This window comes from Mustelus asterias, chromosome 7 (assembly GCF_964213995.1).
Source record: "Mustelus asterias chromosome 7, sMusAst1.hap1.1, whole genome shotgun sequence".
Lineage (NCBI taxonomy): Eukaryota > Metazoa > Chordata > Chondrichthyes > Carcharhiniformes > Triakidae > Mustelus > Mustelus asterias.
The window spans coordinates 73,571,588-73,598,073 of NC_135807.1; the positions used below are offsets into that span (position 1 = coordinate 73,571,588).

The 26,486-nt window shown below is 40.2% G+C and overlaps 2 protein-coding genes across 6 annotated transcripts in view; one reads left to right on the plus strand and one right to left on the minus strand.

The window, feature by feature from the left end:
• The window catches only part of mtfr1 (mitochondrial fission regulator 1), a 32,432-nt gene extending 23,771 nt beyond the window's left edge, over positions 1-8,661 (plus strand). For all 4 annotated transcript variants that reach the window (XM_078216260.1, XM_078216262.1, XM_078216261.1 and 1 more), the window contains 3 exons: positions 4,477-4,714; positions 5,213-5,378; positions 6,248-8,661. In XM_078216260.1, the coding sequence (XP_078072386.1) occupies positions 4,477-4,714; positions 5,213-5,378; positions 6,248-6,316 (473 nt within the window). In that variant the 3' untranslated portion in view covers positions 6,317-8,661. The remainder of the gene's footprint in view (positions 1-4,476; positions 4,715-5,212; positions 5,379-6,247) is intronic.
• Positions 8,662-21,663: 13,002 nt separating this feature from the next.
• The window catches only part of pde7a (phosphodiesterase 7A), a 102,465-nt gene continuing 97,642 nt past the window's right edge, over positions 21,664-26,486 (minus strand). For both annotated transcript variants that reach the window (XM_078216259.1, XM_078216258.1), the window contains 3 exons: positions 25,378-25,474; positions 24,176-24,256; positions 21,664-23,562 (listed from right to left, as the gene is read on the minus strand). In XM_078216259.1, the coding sequence (XP_078072385.1) occupies positions 23,384-23,562; positions 24,176-24,256; positions 25,378-25,474 (357 nt within the window). In that variant the 3' untranslated portion in view covers positions 21,664-23,383. The remainder of the gene's footprint in view (positions 23,563-24,175; positions 24,257-25,377; positions 25,475-26,486) is intronic.

The window sequence follows — 26,486 nt, forward strand, 5'->3', positions numbered from 1 at the left end:
ATTAGTAAGTTTGCAGATGACACATAGATTGGTGGAGTTGCTGGTAGTGCCTAGGATTGTCAAGAGGATACAAATAGATTGGAAACTTGGGCACAGAAATGCGAAATGAAGTTTAATCCGGACAAATGCGAGATGATACATTTTGGAGCATCAAATTTAGGTGTGAATTATCCTGTAAATGGCAGACCCCTTAGGAACATTAACATGCAGAGAGATCTCGGCGTACAGGTCCACAGTTCCCTAAAAGTGGCAACACAGGTGGCCAAGGTGATTAAGAAGGCATATGGCATACTTGCCTTCATCAGCTAGGACATTAAGTACAAGAGTTGGGAAATCATGTTGCAGCTATATAAAACATTGGTTAGGCCACTTTTGCAGTATTGTATACAGTTCTGGTCACCACACTATCAGAAGGACATGGAAGCTTTGGAGAGAGTGCAAAGAAGGTTCGCTAGGATGTTGTCTGGTCTTGAAGGTGTTGGCTATGAAGAGAGGTTGAATAAACTAGGTTGTTTTCACTGGAAAGATAGAGGCTGAGGGGAGACCTGATGGAGCTCTACAAAGTTATGAGGGAGATAAACAGGATGGGTATTCACAGGCTTTTTCCAAGGTTGGAAGTGTCAATTACAAAGGTTCAAGGTGAAAGGGGGAAAGTTTAAGGGAGATGTGCGGGGGAAGTTTTTCACGCAGAGAATGGTAAGTGCCTGGAACGCGTGGCCAGAGGATGTGGTGGAAGCAGGCACATTAGCAACATTAAGAGGCATCTGGATGGGTACATGAATAGGGAGTGAGTGGAGGGATACGGACTGAGTAAGAGCAGAAAGTTTTTTTATAGTTAGAGCATCATGATTGTCACAGGCTTGGAGGGCTGCTGGGCCTGTTCCTGTGCTGTACTTTTCTTTGTTTTATCTTTGTCACTATGGCCTATACAGCATCTACCTCCTTGGTAAACATGGATGCGAAGTACTCACTTAATATCTCTCATACCCTTTGCCTCTCTTTTTGGTTCCTAATTGGCCCAACTTCTCCATTGCCACCAGTTTACTATTTATATGCTCACAGAAGACTTTAGGATTCCCCTTTATATTGGCTGCCAGTTTTTTCCTCAATCTATCTTCACTTCTCATGTTTTTTCACCTCTCCTCTGAGCCTACTGTATTTTTCTTGGTTCTCAACTGTATTTTCTACCTGACATCTCAAAAGCATATTTTTTCTGCCTAATCTTAATTTCTATCTCCTTTTTCATTCAGGAAGCTCTAGAATTGTTTGTTCTTCCTTTCCCTTTTTAAGAAAATGTACCTTGACTGTGCCTGGATTTTTCTTTTTTGAAGATTGCCCATTTTTTAACTCCAGTTTTTCCACCAACCTTTCATTCCAGCCTAATCTGTCCATCTCTCTTCTTGCTCCATTGAAGTCAGCTCTCCCCAGTTAATTATTTTTACCTTGCATTGCCTGTTTTTCCTTTTCCGTCATCTTAAATCTAACAATACAATGTGCTTCCCCCACTGACACTTGATCTACTTGGCCCACATCCAGAACCAGGCCCAACAATATATCATTGTTTTCGCTCTGATGAAGAGTTAACCAAAAATAATTCAAAATAAGAAAGTAATAAACCAATCAACAAACTAACAATACCAAAAGCTAATAAGATTTGAAACGTTGGCGCGGTTCTCTCTCCATAGATGCTGTCATGCCTGAGATTTTCCAGCGTTTTCTGTTTTTGTTCCAGCATTTGCTTCTATCTTAATACATCCATTCTTTTTGGAGTGAACCCTTCTGTGGAAGAATATCCTGAACTCAATTTAGGATCTTTTGACCCCCTCTGCCCTTTTCACTACCACTGTCACTGGGATGAATGTAGGCAATGAAGCAGAACTTTCAACAGAAGTAGTGTGGATGGTGCCAGGTTTTCAACCTGAGCAGAACTCCATTACTGTGAAGCTGCTAGTCAGATGGTAGACAGCAGACTGAGCTGTGTAATTCAACAAGGTGATGTTACCTGTTCCACAAGCCAAAGGCCTGTGTCACATGATTCTTGCCTCTCCTCCATCTTTGATAAAAGATGCGTATCCATCATTCGGATTCCAGAGACTTAAATACTTCAGCATGAGGAATAAAAATGGAGGTTTCGGGGCCTTCATCTTGACAGATGATCCACCTTCTGGCCAAACCTGGGTTACTAAAATTGCCTTTGTATAACTGTCTTTGAATTTGAGCTGTATAGTCCACAGCGGGTTGTTGGTGGCTCCTTGAAGATAGCGATGTGTGACATTTCCTAAAACTGCCAAGTGGCTTTTTCTTTCAGGGATCACAGGCAGACATAGCTATTTTAAGGTCTTTGCTCAGTTTTACATTTTTGGGAATATAAATGAGCATATTATATAATAAAAATACAATGTGAGGTATTGGTGTCTCAGTTTCTATTCCATAGTTCTTAAAACTTCCTCAAAATGAACATTTCCAGCCTAGAGTTATTTCTCAAATTCTCCCTTGTCTCATCATCTATCCTCCTTATTATTTTTATAAAGTTACTTGGAACCTCTGGAATATGGCTGTTATTCCTGCTTAACTTTGGTATACAGTAGCTACATTTTTAAAACCTTTCATATTGCCATTATAATTCCCCCCCAAATCTACTTAATAGTTACTTTAAATTATTACTATGATCCTTGCACCCAGTGAAAATTGTGCTGCTTGCTTCTTCCTCCTCCCCGTTGAGCAATTTGCTTATTTATGAAACGCTTCACACACCCTCATCTCCCTTGGTACTAACCTGTGTACTGAATGCGTATAAAATAAGTAATATTTAATGGTTATGCACTAAAACAATTATATAGTAAAGTTCTTCATCTCAAACGTGTCAGCAAATTGAATAGATTGATAATTAACAAATCTGAGAGCCACCAGATGATTCACCTTGACCATAGTGGTCAGCTTTCTTATCTCGGGGATGCACTCTCAACTAAACTATTAACGTCCCATATATTTGTGGCCTGTAAAATACAGCTTATGTGATTTTTGTTATGGCTGTCACTTAGATCATTAAGCTGAAGGATAGTTACAGAACCAGCAACTTAAGTCATTTCGTTCATTTAATCATCTTAAGTCGCAGAATGGTATGCTCTGTCTTGGACATTTTAGAAATAAGCATAAAGAGACTGTTGTGAGAGTCCAGAAGAGATTCACCCAGATACCTGGAAAGACTTTGGCTGCAAAAGATTAGAAAAACTAGGCATTAGAACAAGGATGGTTAAGGGAAGACCTGATAGAGCTGTTCAAAATAATTCTGATGAAGTAAAATGGGAAAGAAACTATTTCCGCTGGTTGGTAAGTTGGCAACCGAAGGGCAGAAAGTTAAGATTGTCGCCACACAAATGTAATTAAAGGTTTAGGAGAATTTTTAAAAATATATGCATAGGAAGACATGGGATGTTTGACCTTGCCACAGTAAGTTGGAGTTAATCCATTTCAGTCTACTCTCAGAATGCGGTGATATGTATTAATTACTGCCTGTCAACTTAATATTACAAGCAAAGCACCTCATTTCAGGTTTTAATTGTTTCTGGAGCTTTAAAGATTACAGTTAATTTTCAATACACTCAATCCAAACTTTATTTCCTTGTCTTTGTTTCTCTTTCTGTTCCTGATTTGACATTGAATTCACCATTCAAATTTACATTTTCTTGTTCAGGCGTTGTACTGTAAATTCGACAATCTTTCAGTCTGACTGGTTAGGAAGATGCACAGTCGCTTGCCTTGTTCACTCAGATTCTCTGAGCAGGGTGTCATGCCATTTTCATCTGGGACTTTCAGCAACTTGCAGGGCAAAAACAACGTATGGGCAAAGGTGCACATATAATTAACAGTGGGTGCCATGCATTGGGTTGTTAGAGCAAACGTTGAGCCTTATTTAGGAACAACACCTAATGCACCATTAATAGCTTCCAGTTTTTTTAAACAAGTTGTAAACTTTACTAAGATGCCAAGTAATGTTGAAATTTTGGTGAATCTTGTTACAAACATATCAACTAGAACTTGATTAACACTGTATATTTTTCATGTGGGATCCTTGCAAGACAAAGATTTTTTTCTCCCAGCTGTTTTGCTAGATTTGAACTTGGGTCCAGTGCTGAAAAGGTAGTTTATAGTGCCACCCAATCTCCAACCTGGCAGTCTGCACTAAATGCTCCTTTCTTTCATTTTCTTCTTACCTCAAACTGAATAAATGGCTTTAAAGCAATCTAGTTTACAGTAGAGTTCAGAAGCTATGATCTTTTACAAAATTATTGAATTTGTAAGTTTATAATATGAATAGTAAGAAATGTACCCAGGAACTAATTCTTCACTATATATGTAGAAAATGTATTTTGTAGATATGATGGAGAATTTAACATGGGGATAGTTCAGTTCAGGAGCATTTTATGAATGGGTCACTATAATTTGTGCAATTTAATTTTTTGCCTATCTCTTCAGGTTCACTGACATCTGGTGGCGTTCCTACTGCTCCACCCCCACCACCTCCTCCACCACCCCCACCTCTACCACCACCGCCTGCTATCCAGCAAAGTGTGTCTGCGATTGATCTCATTAAAGAAAGAAGAGGAAAGAAATCTGATAGTCAGACTACAGCTAATCCTATTCAGCAAACTATGCCAAACATGTTAGATGTTCTAAAAGACATCAATAAGGTGAAACTACGATCTGTGAAGAAGTACGTATTTTTAAGATTCCTTTTCTTGTACTGAACTAGTTCTGTTCCCAGTTTATGGAAAAGATTTTACTTGTCCCACTGAGGCTTTCCAATTTTAGCAAAGGTGTCTATATAAAATCTATACATAAACTTTTAACTTGTGTTATTTATATCTCGTCAAATTTGGTGATTATTTCAGAATTACCACATTGGAAATAATTATTTATACAATGTGCATTATTTGGGGTAGCAAATAAAAGGAACCTCTTGTGTTTAAAGGGTTTTGTAGCTACTGGTCAGTTAACAACATGCTCCAAACCTGTTGTAAGGAAATGGACAGCAGTATCAGGGGAACGGCAGCAAAATACGTGGAAAAACAAAAAGAAAGAACCCCTTCATTGCCGAAGATGGCCATTCAGCCCATAGTACGAGGGGAATGAAGGGAGGCTCAGATTAGAAGGGAGTTGAAACTGGTGTGATTGATTGGATGTAAAATGAAAATATATAACTTCATTACAGATCTTTGGATGATTTAAAGCCCAAACAAGAGCAATCTGTAACAGATCCAACAGCATTAATAGCAGCAGCTTTGAAACGCAAATTTGCACATCGCTACAGAAATGATAGCTGTAGTGAAAATCAATCTTCAAATGCTGACTTTCAGGCAAGCACAGAACCCCCAAAGGTAAGTGGAAATGTAAGGTGGTTATTCACAATTCGGTTCTTTCAAATGAAGTATTTCAGAAATATGAAACTGTTGATCTGTATTTTTGAGATAATGACGTGAAATATTCTCCCCTCTTTCTCTTGTGAAGCCCCTTTTTACTTCATAGAACACAAACCTTTCAAAGTACACCTAGGGGACTTTCACAGTAACTTCACTGCAGTGTTAATGTAAGCCTACTTGTGACACTAATAAGTAAACTTAAAATCAATTTGGGTCGTCCATTCTTAGCTTTCCATTCCTAGTTCTCTGGCTCTAACCTTTTAGATTGTTCCTTTTGTTGCAGAGTCTTCTGTTGCTTTAGCCCTACTCTGGCATTCCTTCTCAGTCTGTTTCTCCATTTCTTTCAAGAACATTCTCAAAACCCAATTTTGAACCAAACCAATAGCCATTGTTTCTAATTCGTCCACCATGGCCCATCATTCATTCATTCTTTTATGCCTGATGTCTGCTCTATAATGAGGCCGTTTCTATGTTAATGGTGCTCTATGAATGCAAGTGATTGTTACTTTTACATTGTTGGTGTTATGATTATTTTTGATTTGATTTATTATTGTCACTTTATTATCATAGAGTGAAAAGTATTTTTCTTGCGCGCTATACAGACAAAGCGTACCATTCATAGAGAAGGAAACGAGAGAGTACAGAATGTAGTGTTACAGTCATAGCTAAGGTGTAGACCCATTGCCCAGTTAAAAATGGCTTCCTACGAATTAATATTCTTTGTCCTCAAAAGTTTAAGTCCTCTATTAAGAGTAAAGTTTAACAAAGCAAACTGACAACCAGGAGATGAAACTTATGAAATGTTATCCTACTTTTCTTTCTTATAGTTTGGACAACACATGCTGAAGCCAACAGGAAAGAGAAAACCGTTGTTAGGGAACGCACCTCAATCCTGATAGGACAGGAGGAGGGAAAGGCTTGTACTTTTCTGATAGTTCGGACTTTAATTCATGTGAGATTTGAAGACGTGTGAAGAAATGCTATTACAAAATCTTTGTGGTTTACATAAGCAATACTTCTAAAATCAGGATTTAAAAATGTAAATGTTATCATTTGGTTTACTGACTTGCTTTTGTGCCAATTGCTGTTTTGCATGTACTCACAAGGAGGAAGCACTTCTGCAGCCAAATTCAAGTATTTGAAGTTATTGTGTTGCTGTTTATATGTTTGTCTTAAATGAGGCACCTGGACTGATTTAAATTGAATTCGATGGTTGTTTTAATTGTGTTTTAAGTAAGCCAAACCATAGCATTTTCTTCCTGTGTTGGCATTCACATTGTCATTTAAACAATAGTAAGCTGTGGGAGTCACTTGCAGCAATTTCTGTAGATTTGGCAAAGAAATTATGCTGTATACCCATCACAGGGTACATTTGAAAATCAAATGGTTACAAAAGTTTTCAATTTCTTTTTATTTAGTTTAATTCTTTTTATTTAAAATATGAATGCGGATAATGATGTACAAGGATTCTTCAGTCATAGGTGTGAGAGGCCTGAACTACCAACAACTACCAATGTTGAGTCATCTCTTATCTATTATTACTTACAATTAACTTCCCTCGCCAAATTTCAACTCCTTTTAACCAGCTCTTCCTGCTTAAAGTTTAAAAAGTGACTAAATGAAGGCACCTAAAAAAGATCATATTAATTATAACTCTTGATAACTAATTTGTAAAAGATGTCTTGATGGTAGAACTCTCTTACTTCAAATGCCAATCCTGAAAATCTCATACATCAGAGCTTTGTTCATAAACAGGGATATTTTAGGTGATGTTTACAGCAGACTTGCATTTCCATCATTTTAATAATTGGATGCAAAGCGTAAAACGTTGTCTCGTGCCTGTGGTATTTTTATATGAATAGTAACCTAGAAATACACTAACTTCTGTAGTACAGTGCTGCTTCAAATTGGACCAAAATAACTTGTGGCATAATATATATTTACATTAAAACTACATTACAGCTGCTAGAATTTTCTAGATCCACTCGATGTAGAATAGAAATAGAGTAGGCATTAGCTTAACTTCAGAAGACCTATGTGATGCCTTTTAATTCCCATGTTTGTTATACAAAAAGAAATTCCTGCACAGCAATGTAGGTATGCTGAAAAATTTGCATTTTATGTTCCACGATGGGAAACATGTTTTGATCTATTTTTTTAAATGTAATGTACTTTGTATAACTTGAGTGGGGGGTGTGGGAGGGCTGTGCAAGGTGTTTAATTATTTTTTTAAATGGACCATCTCTAGCATACAGAATTATCTGAGCTGCAGCTTCAAAAAAGGAAAGGTAGTTTTAGAAAGAAAGTATTTCTTTTGTGCATGTGTATTTGTTTTTAAACATGTAATTCAGAGTGCCGTACCAACTTTTGAGACATGCCCCACTTTGTTGTGAAAAGAGGCAGCAAAGCATCTGCTCTCCACCCATAGTTATGTAACAACTATCAGCATTTGGGAGAAATTTAAGTGGTTCTTCTGTGAAGTGGTTCTCTAATTCTCACTTTGTTGTCCCTGCTGTTTGACTTACCTTGCCCACACCAGAAATTGAAGGAACAAAGCCACAGTTTGTTACCTGTTGGTTCACCATCAGTGTTTTTGTTGATCAGTTTGCATTTCTATCAAGAATAGCAGCACATGCTAACTCTTGGTATAGCAAATTGAAATTGAAGAAAAGCAAATCCTTATGTATTAATGTATATTCTATTAGCTTATTTTATTTACGGGTAATAAGTAAATTATACATTGCCAAACATTTTTGCATGTTTGAATGTAATATTTTATAAATTTGGAACTGTGCTGCTTTCAGTCATGAGATCTGATATACTTTTCAAAAATCTATTCTAATATAAACTCAATGTAAAACACCTGCAATACTGTTCCTTATTGTTCAATACTTATTACCATCAGACTGTTGGAAAATGTTGGAAACATTTTTGCATTTTGCATTATTTGTTTGAAATGTAAACTCAACACTAAAGGTTATTCGATTATAAAAACGGTTCTGTTGTTGTTTAATTGGTTTCTCCTGAACAGGATGTATTATATCGTGATTCTGTTGGAAAGGTTTTATGCATTTCATGTCCATATTGCGTATTTTTGTATCACACCAAAGGCAAGCATCTACTGTTGTGCCAAATTAAAAGTCAGCAATTTAGCAACTGTATTGAGACCACGTGGAAAATTAGTTGTGCTTTTAGCATCTGCAGCTGGTGAATAGCCATCTTTTAAACATGGTTTCAAATGAACTAAACCTGGCCTGTTTTATTCTCTTTTAATATGTATCATTAGAATCCCTACAGGGCAGAAGGAAGCCATTCAGCCCATCAAGCCTGCACCAACAACAATCCCACCTCAGCTCTATCCCTGTAACCCCACGTATTTACCCTGCTAATCCCCCTGACACTAAGGGGCAATTTTGCATGGCCACTCCACCTAACTGCACATCTTTGGACTGGTAGAGAGAAGCTGAACTTTCAGTAATCAGAATTTTATACTTGCCTTGAGTAGGCTTGCACAGAACCGTTTCAATACTGGTATGAAGCCAATGGCTCTCTGTTGCTGTCGAAGCTCTTCACACAGTACCACTTGGCACAGTGTAACTGGAACATTAGGGAACAAACACCAATGCTCTGTACAACTAGCAAATCATCCTATTTTTATGTTCCATTCGCAATAAGTGCAAATAGGGATGGGCAGTAAATACTGGCCAGTTCACAATGCCCATGTCTCACGAATAAACTTTTAAAAAGCCAACATTCCATGTGTATTCCTAATCACTTGCTGCACCTGCCTGATTCGTGTACCAAGATACCCCAATCCTTCTGTGCCTCAGTTCTCCAATATCCCCAGTTAAATAATGTTGCTTTTCTATTCCTGCCAGCCAGAGTGGACGAGTTCACATTTTCCACGTGGCCCTCACTCTGCCAAATATTTTTCCACTCGCTTAGCCTGTCTATCCCTTTGTCGACTCCTTATGTTCTCATCACAGCTTAACTTTTATTCTTTTTATTTTATCAGCAAATTCAGTAACCATTCATTTAGTCCCATCATCCAAGTCATTAATATAGATTGTAAATAGTAGAGGCTCCAACACTGATCTCTGGCTTGTTGCATCTGCCAACCCAAAAATGATGCATTGATCTCTACTGTTTCCTGTTGGATAGCCAATCCTCTAACCATGTTATGCCTACATCACAAGCTCTTATGAACATCATGGGATCATCTGTTTCAGTAGGCAGACACCTTCAAATCCGTCCTGCTGAATTATGTGCTCCCTTTGCCTAATGAGACACCATGCAAGAAATAGTTGATTCTTTTCAGCAGTAATTACTGTAAAGAGAGACATCTCGCCCAAACTTTTCATCATACACTCATCAGAACAAACACAAGAATGCCAAATTTCAAATGATCGCAATTTACTCCACAGGACAAAAGGGCCCTTAAGTGAGAACATTCTGAATATTCAGTGTCTTCAATTACTAGTTAAAATTCCATGTTTTTTTGTTACAGTAGCCAAATGAAAAGCTCTGATAAATTCCAGTTCACTAAATGATCAATTTGGCTTTTAAAATGAGAAATAATCTTATTCTTCCTGTAAAATTATTTACATAATTTCCTAATCTGCCAGGAGAGCTAGTAACCTGTTTCTAAGTATTCCGCTGTTGCTTTGGACTGGGAAAGCATTTAGTGTCTTCACAAGCCTCCAACAATGGTACGAGAGCATAATGGCACTGGACTAATAATCCAGTGGTTTAAATTCCAGCACTGGTTTGAGAACCTGATTTTAAAAAGCTATTGCTGTTTGTAAAAACCCAGCTGTTTCATGTTCTTGAGGGAAGGCAACCTGCCAAGCTTATGGCCAATCTGGGACTGTAGTCTCTCACCAACATGGCTGACTCTTGACTGCCTTCTAATATAACCTGGTAAAGGTCACATCTAACGGTGACATCAACCTACTGAGTATTTTGTCCATCACAAAGTAAATTAAATTTATAGTTGCTCTTTTTAATTATAAAATGCCTTAAAAAATGGTAACCCTATCTTTGTTGTTCCAATCTTCTATAAGAATTGAAACTATTGTAAATTTAAATTTTTCTCATTATGCAGAAAGTTTTTTGTTTTTGAAACTTTATTGAAGGATTCCTCTAGTGCTGCACATTGAAGTGAGAACAAAATAAATCAGAAGGTTGTGATTCAATAATGCCATGCATATATTTTAAAAGTATGAGGAATGGGAGTTTCAACACAAGGAGGAAGAGTGCACAATGTTAATTTTCAGGTAGAGTGGCTCTAAAAGTGAGAAAAAAACTTGACAGACAGAAGGGGAATTCACCGATAATGACATGCAATCACCAAAAAAGTAGTACTTGGTAAACTAATGGGACAAAAGGCTGACAAATCCTCTGGACCCAAATTCTACGATCTCAAAAGTGTCTACAAGAGATGAGTTGATGCATTGGTTTTAATCTGCCAAAAGTCCCTAGATTCTGGAAGATGTTGTGTACAGTTTTGGTCACCTAGTTACAGGAAGGATGTAAGTAAGGTTCTTATTTATTTTATTCTGGAAGATATTGTGTACAGCTTTGGTCACCTAATTACAGGAAGGATGTAAATAAGGTTGAAAGAGTGCAGAGAAGGTTCACAAGGGTGTTGCCGGGACTTGAGAAGCTGAGTTACAGAGAGAGATTGAATAGGTTGGGACTTTATTCCCTGGAGCGTAGAAGATTGAGGGGAGATTTGATAGAGGTGGATAAGATTTTGATGGGTATAGATAGAGTGAATGCAAGCAGGCTTTTTCCGCTGAGGCTAGGGGAGAAAAAAACCAGAGGGCATGGGTTAAGGGTGAAAGGAGAAAAGTTTAAAGGGAATATTAGGGGGGGCTTCTTCACGCAGAGAGTGGTGGGAGTGTGGAATGAGCTGCCGGATAAAGTGGTAAATGCGGGGTCACTTTTAACATTTAAGAAAAACTTGGATGGGTTCATGGATGAGAGGGGTGTGGAGGGATATGGTCCAAGTGCAGGTCAGTGGGACTAGGCAAAAAATGGTTCGGCACAAACAAGAAGGGCCAAAAGGCCTGTTTCTGAGCTGTAATTTTTCTATGGTTCTATATCCAATAGACTGGAAAACTGCAAATATAACACCTTCAGTCCAGAAAGGAGTGAGACTGAGGCAAGAAAGTCTCGGCCAGTTAGCTTTATGGCTGTCATTAGAAAAATGTTGGAATAAGGAAGCAGTAGCAGGTTCGCTCAGTTGGCTAGATGGTTAGTTTATGGTTCAGAATAATATCAACACAGGATTTGATCCCTATTCCAGCTGAGGGACACTTGGAGATAGATATATTGGTTGAGATGGTTATTAGATGGAGGAATAGAAGAGCAGAATGTTATGAAAATGGAGAGATCTATGAATGCTGCAGTATGAGGAATCTTTGTCTGCATATATTAATCACAATGTTAACGTGCAGGTACAGCAAGTAATTAGGAAGGCAAATAGGATGTTGGCCTTTAGTGCAAGAGGGGTTGAATATAAAGTTAGAGAAGTCTTGCTACATCTGTACATGGTATTGGTATGACCACACAGAATACTGGCACAATCCTGGTCACTTTTATTAGAGGAGGGATATCTTGCACAGTTAGTAGTTCACAGAAAGTTCACTAGGCAGATTCATGGGATGAAGGGTTTGGCTTATGGGGTAAGGTTGAGCAGCTTGGGCCTATAGTCTAGAAGGAGAGGTGATCTTAATCAAACAAATAGGATTCTGACATGTCCTAACAGGGCAGATGCTGAAAAGGGAGATGATTAAATTGTGAAAGTATTTAACATAAGACATTGGGCAGAATTCTCCCCTTTTGAGGCTGTGTGTGGTGGGAGATGGCTCTGGCAGAGCCTGTTCCACTGACCAGAATAGTGGGATCCTATGCCAGATTCTGTGCATGGAACCTCATTGATTATGCACAAGCAGCTTCCCCTCTGATCCTCCTGGCCAGCTGGCAACTGATTTGTCTGCCTACCAGCTGGCAGGTTCAAAGGTCTGTGACATATTTAAATACCAGTAACTGATGTTGACCCTTTTGATCCCGCTGTTTGTGAATTTTCATGAGCCTTGTCAAGGTCCTGCTTTCCTCCCCTCAATCTTCCCTCTGCCTTCCATTCTACATCATCCTCCATATCCTTGCCCCACTGTGTGCCTTCACCCTACCCACCCCCTCCCCACTGTGCCCTCACCTGACCCCCCCCTTCCCCCCCCCCCCCCCTCCTTTGCACAGTCCTCCTTCCACATCGCCCCTCTCCCGACTTCATCTTGCACTCCACCCCCAGTTGATATTGATCTTTGTTGCAGTGGTTGCATGAGTCCCACAGCACAGCGATGTCCAGATGGACACTGGTGCGTGGCATTAGGGGGAAGGAGACACCAGTACTCCCAACCCTAGGTGCAGTACAGATCAAATTTAGTGACACAGGAGAGTCCACGGATCCAGCAGCACGATGCTATCCATATCAGACCAGCTCAGCAGAGTTGGAGGGTTGGAATCATCTGCCTCAGCAGAGTTATGTACTCTGGCAGAAAGTTGTCGCACTCTCAGACTCAGGTGAACCAATGAACGCCTTGGGCATGCCACTCGTTAGCAATCAGGCTTGATACTAATATAAATTTCAACTGGCGTGACACAAGGCCTGATGGGATGATGGTGATAGGCAGCTGTGTTGGACATTCATGAGATGCAAATAGTGTTCATGCCACAAGCCAGTGAGTAGACTGACCAGCTACTGACTCACCATTAACCCACCACTGGGAAAATTGCTACGCCATTTCAAACGGCACACAGTGGTTAGCATTGCTGCCTCATAGTGCCAGGGACCCGGGCTCAATTCCTGGCTTGGGTCATTGGCTGAATGGAGTTTGCACGTTCTCCCCATGCCTGCATGGGTTTCCTCCAGGTGCTCTGGTTTCCTCCCACAGTCCAAAGATGTGTGGGTAAGGTGGATTGGCTGTGCTAAATTGTCCATTAGTGTCAGGGGGACTAGCTAGGGTAAATACATGGAGTTATGGGAAAAGGGCCTGGTTGGGATTGTGGTCGATGCAGACTCGATGGGCCGAATGGCCTCCTGCACTGTAGGGATTCTTCACCAGTGGGTTTCCCACTTTTTGGCTCCTGCTAGATTCCCTGCTTTCACTTGCCACCAACCCCCCCCCCCCCCCCCTTGCTGTGGATGGGATGGAGGGATGGAAGAATATACATACCTGTACCCTGTACTCTTATAGTTGTATATAGTCACAAGTAGTTAAAGACTTGCTGTTTACACACAGGCTTTTTTAAACAGACACGTTCTGCAACCAAACCCCCTTCCTCCCTCATTAAGACCTGAAATTGTTCCAAACAATATCAGAACCAGCCAGAAGTCTACAATGCGGTTGAGTAAAAATGTGATATTACACAAGCTTGTGTTGAACTTCATTGGAACAATGTAGAAAGCCGGGGTCAGAGAATTGAAACCGCAAGTGATAGCATTCGAGATTGGTACTGGCAGCAGACAGAATGGAGGTGTTCCACAAAGTATTTCCATAAGCTGTATTGATCTTGCTGAAGTATTGCAATATCAGCAGAAAATACAATGCACTAAGTTGCTAGCTGATCCAGCAAAGGTATTTGGGTTGAAGTGGGAGCAGCTGAATGTCACAGGAAGGAGAGCACATGGTAGGAGTGACAAAAAAATAAATTGGGAGTCATGGAGAAATGATTTATTTGTAAAACAGATGGAAAGTGTGTCTGATTTGTGTAGGAGCAGGCAGAAACTGAGGACTAGCTGCGCTCTCACAGTTCAGAACCAATGCAGAGGGTCTTTGGTTTAGGCCAGAAATTTAAAGTGGCAAATGGTTTCAGAACAATCACATGTATGTGGGTGGGGCCTGCAGGGAGGAGGCAGAAAGAAGTCAATAAATAAATCTGATGGGAAAGGCTGAAATGATTGGTCTACCAGAACAACCTTGTTTGTGGATATTGTAGAGAAATAGAATCTGGCTGGGTTGGACTAAAGATTAGAGGGTGTGAGTGTGGGGATGGTGGGTGAGGGTGGTGGGTGTGAGGGTGGGGTGAGTGTGGGGAGAAATGCAGAGCAGGTGAGACATGGGAAATGATGGATTGGTGGCAGCAGTTTTCAATAAACAGATCAAGGTGGCAGGATGTGTGGCGGGAAGGCTCCTGATCAGTTTCAACATTATGTAAAGCTTGGAATTCACAGAGATGGAGCATAGGAATGTGAGATTGAGGACAGATTATTTTAAGGTGGGAGGCGATAGGAAAAATAGGGCAGGGGTGAGACTCAAAGAATAATTTATAATTGTGTTGCAAGCTTTACATAGAACAGTACAGCACAGAACAGGCCCTTCGGCCCACGATGTTGTGCCGAGCTTTGTCTGAAACCCAGATCAAGCTATTTCCTCCCTATCATCCCAAAGTACTCCATGTGCCTATCCAATAGCTTCTTAAATGTTCCTAAACTTTCTGACTCCACTATCCCTGCAGGCAGTCCATTCCACACCCCAACCACTCTCTGCGTAAAGAACCCACCTCGGACATCCTTCCTATATCTCCCACCATGAACCCTATAGTTATGCCCCCTAGTTACCGCTCCATTCACCCGAGGAAATAGTCTTTGAACGTTCACTCTATCTATCCCCCTCATCATCTTATAAACCTCTATCAAGTCTCCTCTCGACCTCCTCCGCTCCAAAGATAAAAGCCCAAGTTCTCTCAGCCTTTCCTCATAAGACCTACCCTCCAAACCAGGCAGCATCCTGGTAAATCTCCTCCTTTGCACTCTTTCCAGTGTCTCCACAAGCTTCTTGTAGTGAGGTGACCAGAACTGCACACAATATTCCAAATGTGGTCTCACCAAGGTCCTGTACAGTTGCAGCATAACCCCACGGCTCAAACTCAAACCCCCTGTTAATGAATGCCAACACACTATAGGCCTTCTTCACGACTCTATCCACTTGAGTGGCAACCTTCAGAGATCTATGGATATGAACCCCAAGATCTCTCTGTTCCTCCACATTCTTCAGAACCCTACCTTTGACCCTGTGATCCACATTTAAATTTGTCCTACCAAAATGAATCACCTCGCATTTGTCAGGGTTAAACTCCATTTGCCATTTTTCAGCCCAGCTCTGCATCCTATCTATATCTCTTTGCAGCCTACAACAGCCCTCCACCTCATCCACTACTCCACCAATCTTGGTGTCATCTTGTGAGATGATGGTCTGCGCTGTGATGGGCAACTCTGTTAATCTTCTCCAGGGCACAAGCCTTGGCAAAATATGAGGGCATAGGCTGTACAAATATCAGTTGAGGAATACAAAGTACTATGTTTGCCACCAGCTTGGTTACTAAAGTTGCTGGAAAGGTGACAGGTTTAGACATCCATCCACCTTTAGGCTGCACTCCAGACTGTGTGTCAGGGTTTTCTCCCTTAGCATTTCCCACATTATCCTCAAGGCAGTGAAGCTATTTGCCCACAGCTGGGAGTTTGGTTCATGAGCACAAGGGTTTATCCATCTGCTGATGGCCCTGCACACCTCAAGTCTGGGGCCAAACCACCTCAAGAGTTCCTCTGGAGCTTTACCCTGGGGCTGCGAAGGACCCCACTTCCACTTGTCACCACAAGGAGGTACAATGGAGGGAAAAGAGCTGTAAGAAGTTTAACAACACCAGGTTAAAGTCCAACAGGTTTATTTGGTAGCAAAAGCCACACAAGCTTTCGAGGCTCTGAGCCCCTTCTTCAGGTGAGTGGGAATTCTGTTCACAAACAGAACTTATAAGACACAGACTCAATTTACATGAATAATGGTTGGAATGCGAATACTTACAACTAATCCAGTCTTTAAGAAACAAAACAATGGGAGTGGAGAGAGCATCAAGACAGGCTAAAAAGATGTGTATTGTCTCCAGACAAGACAGCCATTGTTTTGTTTCTTAAAGACTGGATTAGTTGTAAGTATTCGCATTCCAACCATTATTCATGTAAATTGAGTCTGTGTCTTATAAGTTCTGTTTGTGAACAGAATTCCCACTCACCTGAAGAAGGGGCTCAGAGCCTCGAAAGCTTGTGTGGCTTTTGCTACCAAATAAACCTGTTGGACTTTAACCTGGTGTTGTTAAACTTCTTACTGTGTTTACCCCAGTCCAACGCCGGCATCTCCACATCGGGAAAAGAGCTGACATCGAGTCCAGATGACTTTTTGTCAAAGCTGTGACAAAGGGTCATCTGGACTCTCAACGTCAGCTCTTTTCTCTCCTTACAGATGCTGCCAGACCTGCTGAGATTTTCCAGCATTTTTTCTCTTTTGGTTTCAGATTCCAGCATCCGCATTAATCTGCTTTTATTTTTGGCACAGTGGAGGACTTACTGACAGAGAAGCTGTGTACTGACAGGGAGAGACTTGTATGTTTGACTGCTTTTCACATTGTTGTTGGAGAAAACTAGGACAGGAAAAGCTGGAGGCAAGCCAACTCTTCACTCATAAACCAGACACATCAATTCTACATAAGGAGATATTAGGCAGGTGACCAAAAGCTAGATTGAAAGAGGTAGCTTTTAAAGAACATACTAAAGAAGAAAAAAAAAAGAGGTGGATTTATGGAGGGAATTCCAGCACTTAGGGCTTGAGCAACTAAAGGCACAGCTGCCAATAGTGAAGTGATTAGAACAGGAACTTTGAAAAAGCCAGAAGTGGCAGCACCAGAGGTTGCAGGACTGGAGAAAGTGAAAGGCTGGAAAGTCAACACCATGGAGAGATTTGAAAACAAGGATGAGAATTTCAAGATTAAGGCATTGCCGGATCGGGAGTCAATATAGGTGAGTGAGCAATGGGATCATAAAGCGAAAAGAAAGATGAAACAGCAGGAAGGGTGGCATCCGAGAGCTCGCTGGAGCTTGTAATCTACACCTTCTAAAATGGAGAGAAAATAATTGTGTTAAGGAACCAGATTAAATGAATGAAGTAGAACAGAACACCAAGCAGTTGTGAAATAAAGTAAGTCAATTATTAAGTTGAAAGAGAGTTCAGACTGCAAAATGTTCAAATTCCAATTTATGACTCGATCAGGACCCATCACTGAGGAACTAAATAGTACTGCAGCAGGAGCAGGGAGGCAAAAAATAAACAAATGGTGAAGAAAGCAAAAGGCTAGAGGAATGCAAAATGAGAGAAAAACATCAAATCAAGGGCTGGGTGGGGGGTGCTTTATCTAACTCCTGTAGCATAAAGCAGGGAAAAAGTGAACATAGAGGTTAAAGGCAAAATATTGTGGATGCTGGAATCAAAAAATGCTAGAAAATTTCAGCAAGTCTGACAGCATCTACCGAGAGAGAATAGAGCTAATGTTTTGAGTCAGGATGCCAGGTCATTGCATGTCTTTAAGACAGATAGGTTCTTGATCAATAAGGTATCAAGGTTTATGGGGAGAAAGCAGGAGAATTAGGATAAAAATCATGTCAGCCATGATTGAATGGCAGAGCAAACTCTATGGGCTGAATGGCCTAATTCTGCTCCTATATCTTATGGAACTCAAATTGATGTGATTAGCATACATGTAGCCCTCGTTTCACACTCTCTAGGTTGGCATTTTATTTTGAGTTATCTTTGGTGCTACTCTTGTACTGTCCACATTGAACCTGCATTGGTCATGTGACAATCAGTTGCAAAAGAAAACGCCAAATTGCAAGTCAAAACATCTGCCCAATGACTGTCCAAAATCAGCAGTAAATCAAAATACAATTTTAAGTTAACTGCATGATACAGCCTAACCAAAGAATAATAAAACAAAGTCATTTCCACAAGCCCAGAGCCAAATAAAGCCTCTATTTCAGAGTCTTGTCAGAATCATGGAATTCAAGATTTCTCTCTAACCATCTTATTGAAAAAGGTATCTGGCAATGTAGGCAATTTTTAATTGACATTGTGTGTTTTATCTGTGCTTCTGTTCTAGGCTATGTACAGTAAGAAGTCTCACAACACCAGGTTAAAGTCCAACAGGTTTATTTGGTAGCAAAAGCCACAAGCTTTCGGAGCACTGCCCCTTTATCAGGTGAGTGGGAGTTCTGTTCACAAACCGGGCATATAAAGACACAAACTCAATTTACAAAATAATGGTTGGAATGCGAGTCTTTACAGGTAATCAAGTCTTAAAGGTACAGACAATGTGAGTGGAGAGAGCGTTAAGCACAGGTTAAAGAGATATGTATTGTCTCCAGACAGGACAGTTAGTGAGATTTTGCAAGCCCAGGCAAGTCGTGGGGGTTACAGATAGTGTGACATGAACCCAAGATCCCAGTTGAGGCTGTCCTCATGTGTGCAGAACTTGGCTATCAGTCTCTGCTCAGTGACTCTGCGTTGTCGTGTGTCGTGAAGGCCGCCTTGGAGAACGCTTACCCGAAGGTCAGAGGCCAAATGCCCGTGACCGCTGAAGTGTTCCCCAGCAGGAAGAGAACACACTTGCCTGGTGATTGTCGAGCGGTGTTCATTCATCCATTGACGTAGCGTTGACAATGGATGAACACCGCTTGACAATCACCAGGCAAGTGTTCTCTTCCTGTTGGGGAACACTTCAGCGGTCACAGACATTCGGCTTCTGATCTTCGGGTAAGTGTTCTCCAAGGCGGCCTTCACGACACACGACAGCCAAGTTCCACACACGAGGACGGCCTCAACCGGGATCTTGGGTTCATGTCACACTATCTGTAACCCCCACGACTTGCCTGGGCTTGCAAAATCTCACTAACTGTCCTGTCTGGAGACAATACATATCTCTTTAACCTGTGCTTAACGCTTTCTCCACTCACATTGTCTGTACCTTTAAGACTTGATTACCTGTAAAGACTCGCATTCCAACCATTATTTTGTAAATTGAGTTTGTGTCTTTATTTGCCCTGTTTGTGAACAGAACTCCCCACTCATAGAAACCCTACAGTACAGAAAGAGGCCATTCGGCCCATCGAGTCTGCACCGACCACAATCCCACCCAGGCCCTACCCCCATATCTCAACATATTTTACCCGCTAATCCCTCTAATCTACACATCCCAGGACACTAAGGGGCAATTTTAGCATGGCCAATCAACCTAACCCGCACATCTTTGGACTGTGGGAGGAAACCGGAGCACCCGGAGGAAATCCACGCAGACACGAGGAGAATGTGCAAACTCCACTCACCTGACGAAGGAGCAGCGCTCCGAAAGCTAGTGGCTTTTGCTACCAAATAAACCTGTTGGACTTTAACCTGGTGTTGTGAGACTTCTTACTGTGTTTACCCCAGTCCAACGCCGGCATCTCCACATCTAGGCCATGTATACAGATGTTTTCCCAGTTAGAGATGGATGTGAAGTGGAGGCTACTGCATGCTGATGGTTGTTTCTAGGGTTGAATGGGGCTCAGTAGCTACCCGTTAGGTCTGTAGATGTTGGGTGATGCACTTAAGAAAAACAGAAACATCACCTATACCTTTAAAAGTAAAAAAAAATGAAGGCAGAAGAGCAAAGGCAGCGAGTGATACAGATGAGCAAATCATTAAAAGCAGCAGGTCTGCTCAGCAAAACAAATAAAATGCAAACAAAGCACTGGGATTTATTTCTAGCAATTTAGAATCCAAAGTAGTTAAATTGTATACATCTTGTGTGGGATTCTGGACAGAGTACCGTGCTCAGTTCTATGGTGTTATGAACACTGAACTTGTAAGACAAATTGTGTTTGAAATGTCCCCTTTAACTTGTGAAATAGAATGTTCTGGAAAGGGGGATGGTGAAGTCATGATAAACACCAACATGCCCATGTGAATTGGTTAGCATGGGAGAGAAACACATTGAAGTGTCAAGTGACAGTTTTAACACATTTTCACAGAACCACACAGCTACTGTTTGAGGCACAAGAGACAAAGAAGCTACTGCTGTGGAGAAGCAGGGGGAAACTACACGAGTGCTTGCAAGAATTTGGTTTCAATTCAGAAGGGAACAGTGCAGATGGAGCTCCTGAAGATGTACAGAATAGTGAATCATCAAGGTGTGCCTTGCTGGTGGTAATCAGGTCCAGAAACTCGGGCTGATTGGAATGATTGTTGAAGAACACTGGAGGTTTCAAACTGGCACAGCAAGGAAAAGTGAACTTGCTGGAGAGCTGGGAGTAACTGTGGAACTGTTCCTTTAATGCTACACAACTGTTAGAATTATGGCACCCAGTGAAAGGGTTTTGTAAGGCCCATTTCAAAATACTTAATTGGTTTGAAAGCACTTCGAAAAATCTTAGGAGCCCAAAACCCCAGACATTCTCTCTTCCACCTTCTTCCGTCGGGAAAAAGATACAAAAGTCTGAGGTCACGTACCAACTGACTCAAGAACAACTTCTTACCTGCTGCCAACAGACTTTTGAATGGACCTACCAAGTTGATCTTTCTCTACACCCTAGTTATGACTGTAGCACTACATTCTGCACTCTCTCCTTTCCTTCTCTATGCGGTATGCTTTGTATAGCGCGCAAGGAACAATACTTTTCACTGTATACTAATACGTGTGACAATAAATCAAATCAAAAGAAAAGTTATATAAATGCAAGCCTTTTCTTGTTTTGTTTTGAAGTAATCTGTAATGGATGCTGCAAATATCTCCATCTATGCCAACTCTAGTCATTTCTGTCTTAGATCATTCCGCTCACCGTATCTAGTGATGAAAGAGTCAGGATTATTTTAGTTTTCTGTCTCATCTCTAGCCTTTCATTCCATTGTGCTTGATGAGTTAAATAAGCTTAAGCTTGATGAGTTAAATAAGTTAACTGATTAACAGGCTTCATTTTTACAGCTGTCTTTCTGTCTCAGCTGCACAACTTTATTTCTTGCATGCAACTGATAATAAGCATAAACCTTGGGCAATAGTGACATTACCAACAGTTTTCCAGTCTGACCAATTGCAGCTGCAAGTGGCGCATTCCCCAGTGGCAAAGGGTGTGGGGCATGCAAAACACATCAGTGGGACTGGAAGATCCCATTGCTGGAAAACATGACACAGGAGTGCTGGAAAACCTCACTCATTTAAACAGTAATTGTTAAAATAATGTAGGTGGATGCATAATTCTTTTTCACAAGAACAATTTTTTTTTAAGCTAAATGTAATCTTTCTACAGATCGTCGCAATTGTTGAATTACTTATAATTCCAAACTCAGTTACCGGTGCTATTATAAAAGTCATGAATGAAGATTTTACTGAACCCTTTATTAAATCAAAATCCTGGTCCTATGTAATACAAATGAAATGCAAACGGTGTACTATAAATAAAAATGTTAAAATTTCACAGATCAAACAGACATGTAGTTCAAAAGGTATGTCAATTTTTTAATTCAAAATTCTGAACAGCAACAGGCACATATCAAAATATGAATATGGCATCTCCGCCAACAACCTGGTAATGTCCCTAAGCTTAACATTGAAGCCTTCATCTCTCAAAGATGGCTGTTGCAACAAATTGTAAACAGAATTCTCTTAAACAGTCCTGAAATACAAGTAACTAAAAAAAGAGAAAAGCACCAAGTTTGTTTCACTGGAAAACGCCAAACCTAAGATACAGTTCTGCTTACTGTACATAATCAACAACTATTTAAAACATTGTAAAATACAAAATGGAATGTTTGAAGTTTAAAATAACATTTGTTAACTTATCCTACAAAGGGTTCACCTTTTCACATCAAACAAGGCCCACAGGGGAGTAACAATTCACTCGCAAAAGGTCGAGGATCAATGCACTTTTCAAAATAAAAACAGATTTGGTCACTTAGCTTTGTGCATAGTTTTAAGGCCTCTGTAGCAATGTTAGAGTTTGTCTTCAATCTGACTGCGTGTATGTCACAGTTTGAAGAAAACTGAATGGTGAAAGTGGCACTTTGTTCAGATAGACTTATTCTTGGTTACCACATCACTTGCTCCAGAAACACAGGTTAATATCCTGAGCTGATCTTTATAATGACTTACTGCCACTATCACTAAGTGCAGTTCATGCATGAAAACCACATGTTGGCTTCACCCACTAATCTGTTTTTCTATTTCTTCAACTCTCCCCCAAAAAGGCAAAGGCCAGCAGCACTCTCTTCCCATTGCTGAAGTAAAGCTTGGTTGTGGTCAAGAGATGAAGGCTGGATTCACAGTGCACTAAAGGAACACCATGGTAGAAGGAAGGCTTCCATGGGAACTTAAATGGCATCACAAAGAGTAAAAACGAGCTGCAGCATTTATTTTGTTCTATCTTCTTACCAAATAGCATTTCCCAAATTAGTGGTTCCTTTTCCACTATGCTTCAAGGCAAGAACCAGAACCAAAGTATCAAAAATACAGCATTGTAAACAAATCTCTGAGGCAGAAAAGGACTGGCTTCTTTGCATGCATTCAGTCACTCCAAAATGACGGGAAGAGAACAAAAACTCTTCTTGTACCAACATCAGAAGATTTTCACTAAGTTCATATTTTAGCCTTTTTTAAAAAAAAACCACAGAAAACCCCAAGTGCAGAAATTCTAAGTATCAGTCTGTATTACAGTATTCAAACTTAAATGGCACTTTCTGGGACACTGCCACCCTCTTTTCCAATCCCTTCAGTTTGGCCACCACTGCAGTTTACGTGCTCAATGTCTCACAAAAGCCAACTGAGGTATTTGTATATTGCTTTATGTTCAGGCCGAGCGAGGGGCTAAGAAGCAATATGATGCTTTGAAAAAAAGCATGAAATTACATTAATGTTGGCACGGGTACACATGCAACCGTGACAGTCGAAGCCTGCAAATATATCTCCACCCCACCCCCACCCCACCCCCCACCTAAAGAATTATCCCATTTGCATTCAACCCAATCGGTTGAAAATTCATTGTCCAGCTCCAGCAGGATGAGCTAGGCGAGTGGGATAAAATAATTCTTGGCTTTCCTGAGGTAAATAATTCAGTCCATTTCCTCGCAAATAGAATCAGCATCATCTCCACTCCGGGTACCTTCCTGTAGTAATCCCTTCCAGCTAGCATTATTCAAACTGAGGTGTCCAAGCATAGTCTGTGACAGCGTGGTGTTGCAGAATCGGGACCACTCCATAAAAAGAGGTTTCACTACGTAAGTTATAAAACCTGGTACATAAAACAAAACCTCAATATGTTAATACAAGTTTTTAAACAAGTTTTATATAATGATAAAACAGCATTAACTACAAGAGTAACTTGTTTTGCCCAAAGATAGAAAAATAACAATGTTTTGTTTAAAATGAACGGAAAAATAAAGCCACAGGCAAGGAATGTGCCATCTACTTAAATTCTTTTCACTCTAAGACCCTTTAAGATTTTATTTTAAAATAATTTTCAACTATAACTGCAATTCTGAGACGAATGTGCTACCAGTGTGAATCTAATAAAATTGTCAGACTAATAAAATTGATCACTTTAAACCTGAACTTTAGTTACAATAGTAAGTGAAAATAGAAAATTTTGAACACCATCCATCCTTCCCTATTCCTGTTTGCTTTTTTTACATTAAATTACAGCTCAAAATTCAAAACACTGCAAACTTTTCTTTGAAAGCCTGTTTTTGAGATAAGACTGGCTCAATTTTTTGAAACGATTTTCTCAAATTCAAGATACCCCTAACTGCTGGTTGACATCTTAGCCACTTCGCTAATATCATGATTGCACCTAAATGTTATAAAAGTCAGCTGTTTTGTATTGTGTTGAAACTCAAACCACTCACCAATCTGAATATTGGCGACAGTTTCTGTATGGCGATCACATAGCTGACTTATACCGAGCTTATGCCGCCTTTCAATATCCCCTAAACAGGAAAAAGAACAGTTTAAATATACATGGTCTCATGAGGATTGCTGATGTATTAACATTTTCAAAATGGTATCCTATTTGTTAGTAAATTATTCTTCCAAATTTAACATTCTGCACATTTTGCTACTTTTATTTTGCTTTAATTTTACACTAGTAATAGCACTTTTCAAATTAGACAAACAAATATAAATCTATCATATGCAGAATTATTATGGATTGCTTTATCCTACAATGTTGAAGATCTTATAAAGTAAAATATATAGAATAATAAAATCCCTACAGTACAGGAAGAGGCCATGACCCACCCCCTGCTGCCCTATCCCTGCACATTTACCTTGGCCGATCAACCTAGCCTGCATATTTTTAGATAGAGGGGCTTCTTTATGTTCTGCCTTAGGAGAACAGTTAGGATCAAGCTCAAGGAACATGGGATCTGACAGGGTTGAATTTGATGAGGTTTTAGGAGAAAATTGCTGTTGGCCATTCTTACATTTTTGGGAGGTGGTCTGGGTCATTCAGGCCCTGTCCTGAGCTCCAAATAATCCAGCACCAGATTCAAATATTACCCTTTCTGATGAATCCCCTATCATCTTAGTAGCTCCCTTTCATATTTTTCAATCCTCTCTGTAATGTGGATTCCAAATTGAACAGTACTCTGTGGGGCCCGAGAGATAGGATTTGTTTCTTTAGTCTAATCTCCATTCCTCTTATGCAACGCAATAGTCAATTAGCTTATATGATCACTACCAGACTTTGGTACGATATCTTGAGGGATCAATCTGTCATGACCCCAAAACACCTTTTCCTAATTTGTTTTGGTAACAATTCACCATTATTCTTGTAAATTTAAGTACATTGTTTTAGACTTAGTTACTTCTCCATCCTCTCCCATATTTATCACTAATATTTTAAGATCGTCCCCCAACTATGAGATGAAGGGACTAATGACATTTCCAACATTTATACTGCCTTATCATAAAAATGCTGAGTTGCACTGGTCCCTAAAAAAAATCCTGTATTCAGAGTGTTGTGGGAATTGTGAAAAGGGTTATTATTTTTGCTTTTAATATTGTTTTAGTAAAATTCTCTTCTATTGAGCCATTTTACTGAATGTACCTTGATGGAAGAATTCCTGGCATACTTTTTCACTCCATTTCTTACTCAGTTCCCAAGGCCGGCATGGGTTACTGATATCTGCACATTTCAGTGCTATCTATAACAACAACAAAAATGATTTACTTGGAATGGTAGTTTTACTTTCCTCTCTTCCATTAGCTTACCATTTTAAGGATATTGTTTGTTCCACAATTCTAATCACTCTATGGTTAACAGCTATCAGATAGCATGCAAGCTTGGGCAAGAAAAAATTATCAACACTACTCTTTCAAACACTAGTATCAGTACTTCATTCAATTTCAGCCAAAATAATCTCAATTCCCCAGAAACAATAACGTAAAACATCAAAATAATTATTCAGCACACAGGAAATGACATGTCCTTAAGAATATTTGATCACTGTAGTCCTTTATGAACATCCTCTGAAGGAGAAGTTGGGAGAGAAAAGTGAGACACACAGAAATGAAGATGGGAACAATGCAAAGAATTAAGTACAGACAGGGAAATAAAGAAACACTGGCAGCTGGAGAAACTAGAAGAGCAGGAGACCCACCAAGAAATGTAAGAGAGCCACAAAGATTTGTAAGAGCCATCCTTGCACAGGTGGAACAGATTCATTAATGGACAGAGTGGAGAATACGCACATTTAGGAGGAGGATTTGACAAACACAGACACAGAAGTGGCTATAAAATCCCTCACGCATATAACAGATGATGGGGAAGAATAAACAAACACAGGAGAAGAAAAGGCAGAAAGAGAAGTGGGAAGAGACAAAAGAACCACACAAACAGCAGTGGAGAGCACACACATAAAAGCACAGAAGAGACACACACACAATTTCAGAACGATTAAGAGGCAGACCAACACTGACATGAATTGAGAAAGACAGTCAACACAGAAGTTGGGGTACAGAGGGGAGGGAAGGACTGAAGGGGAAAAATTGAAGAGAGGTTCATCTGGCAATATACAATTCAGAATTCAGCCACTTGGTCAGTAGTGGTGCTGTTGAGCCACTCTTGGTGGTAAGCATTGAACTTCAATAATCCTCCACCCAGAGTACATTTGGTGTCCTTGCTACCCTCAAGTGCAAGTGTTGTGGAGGAGCATT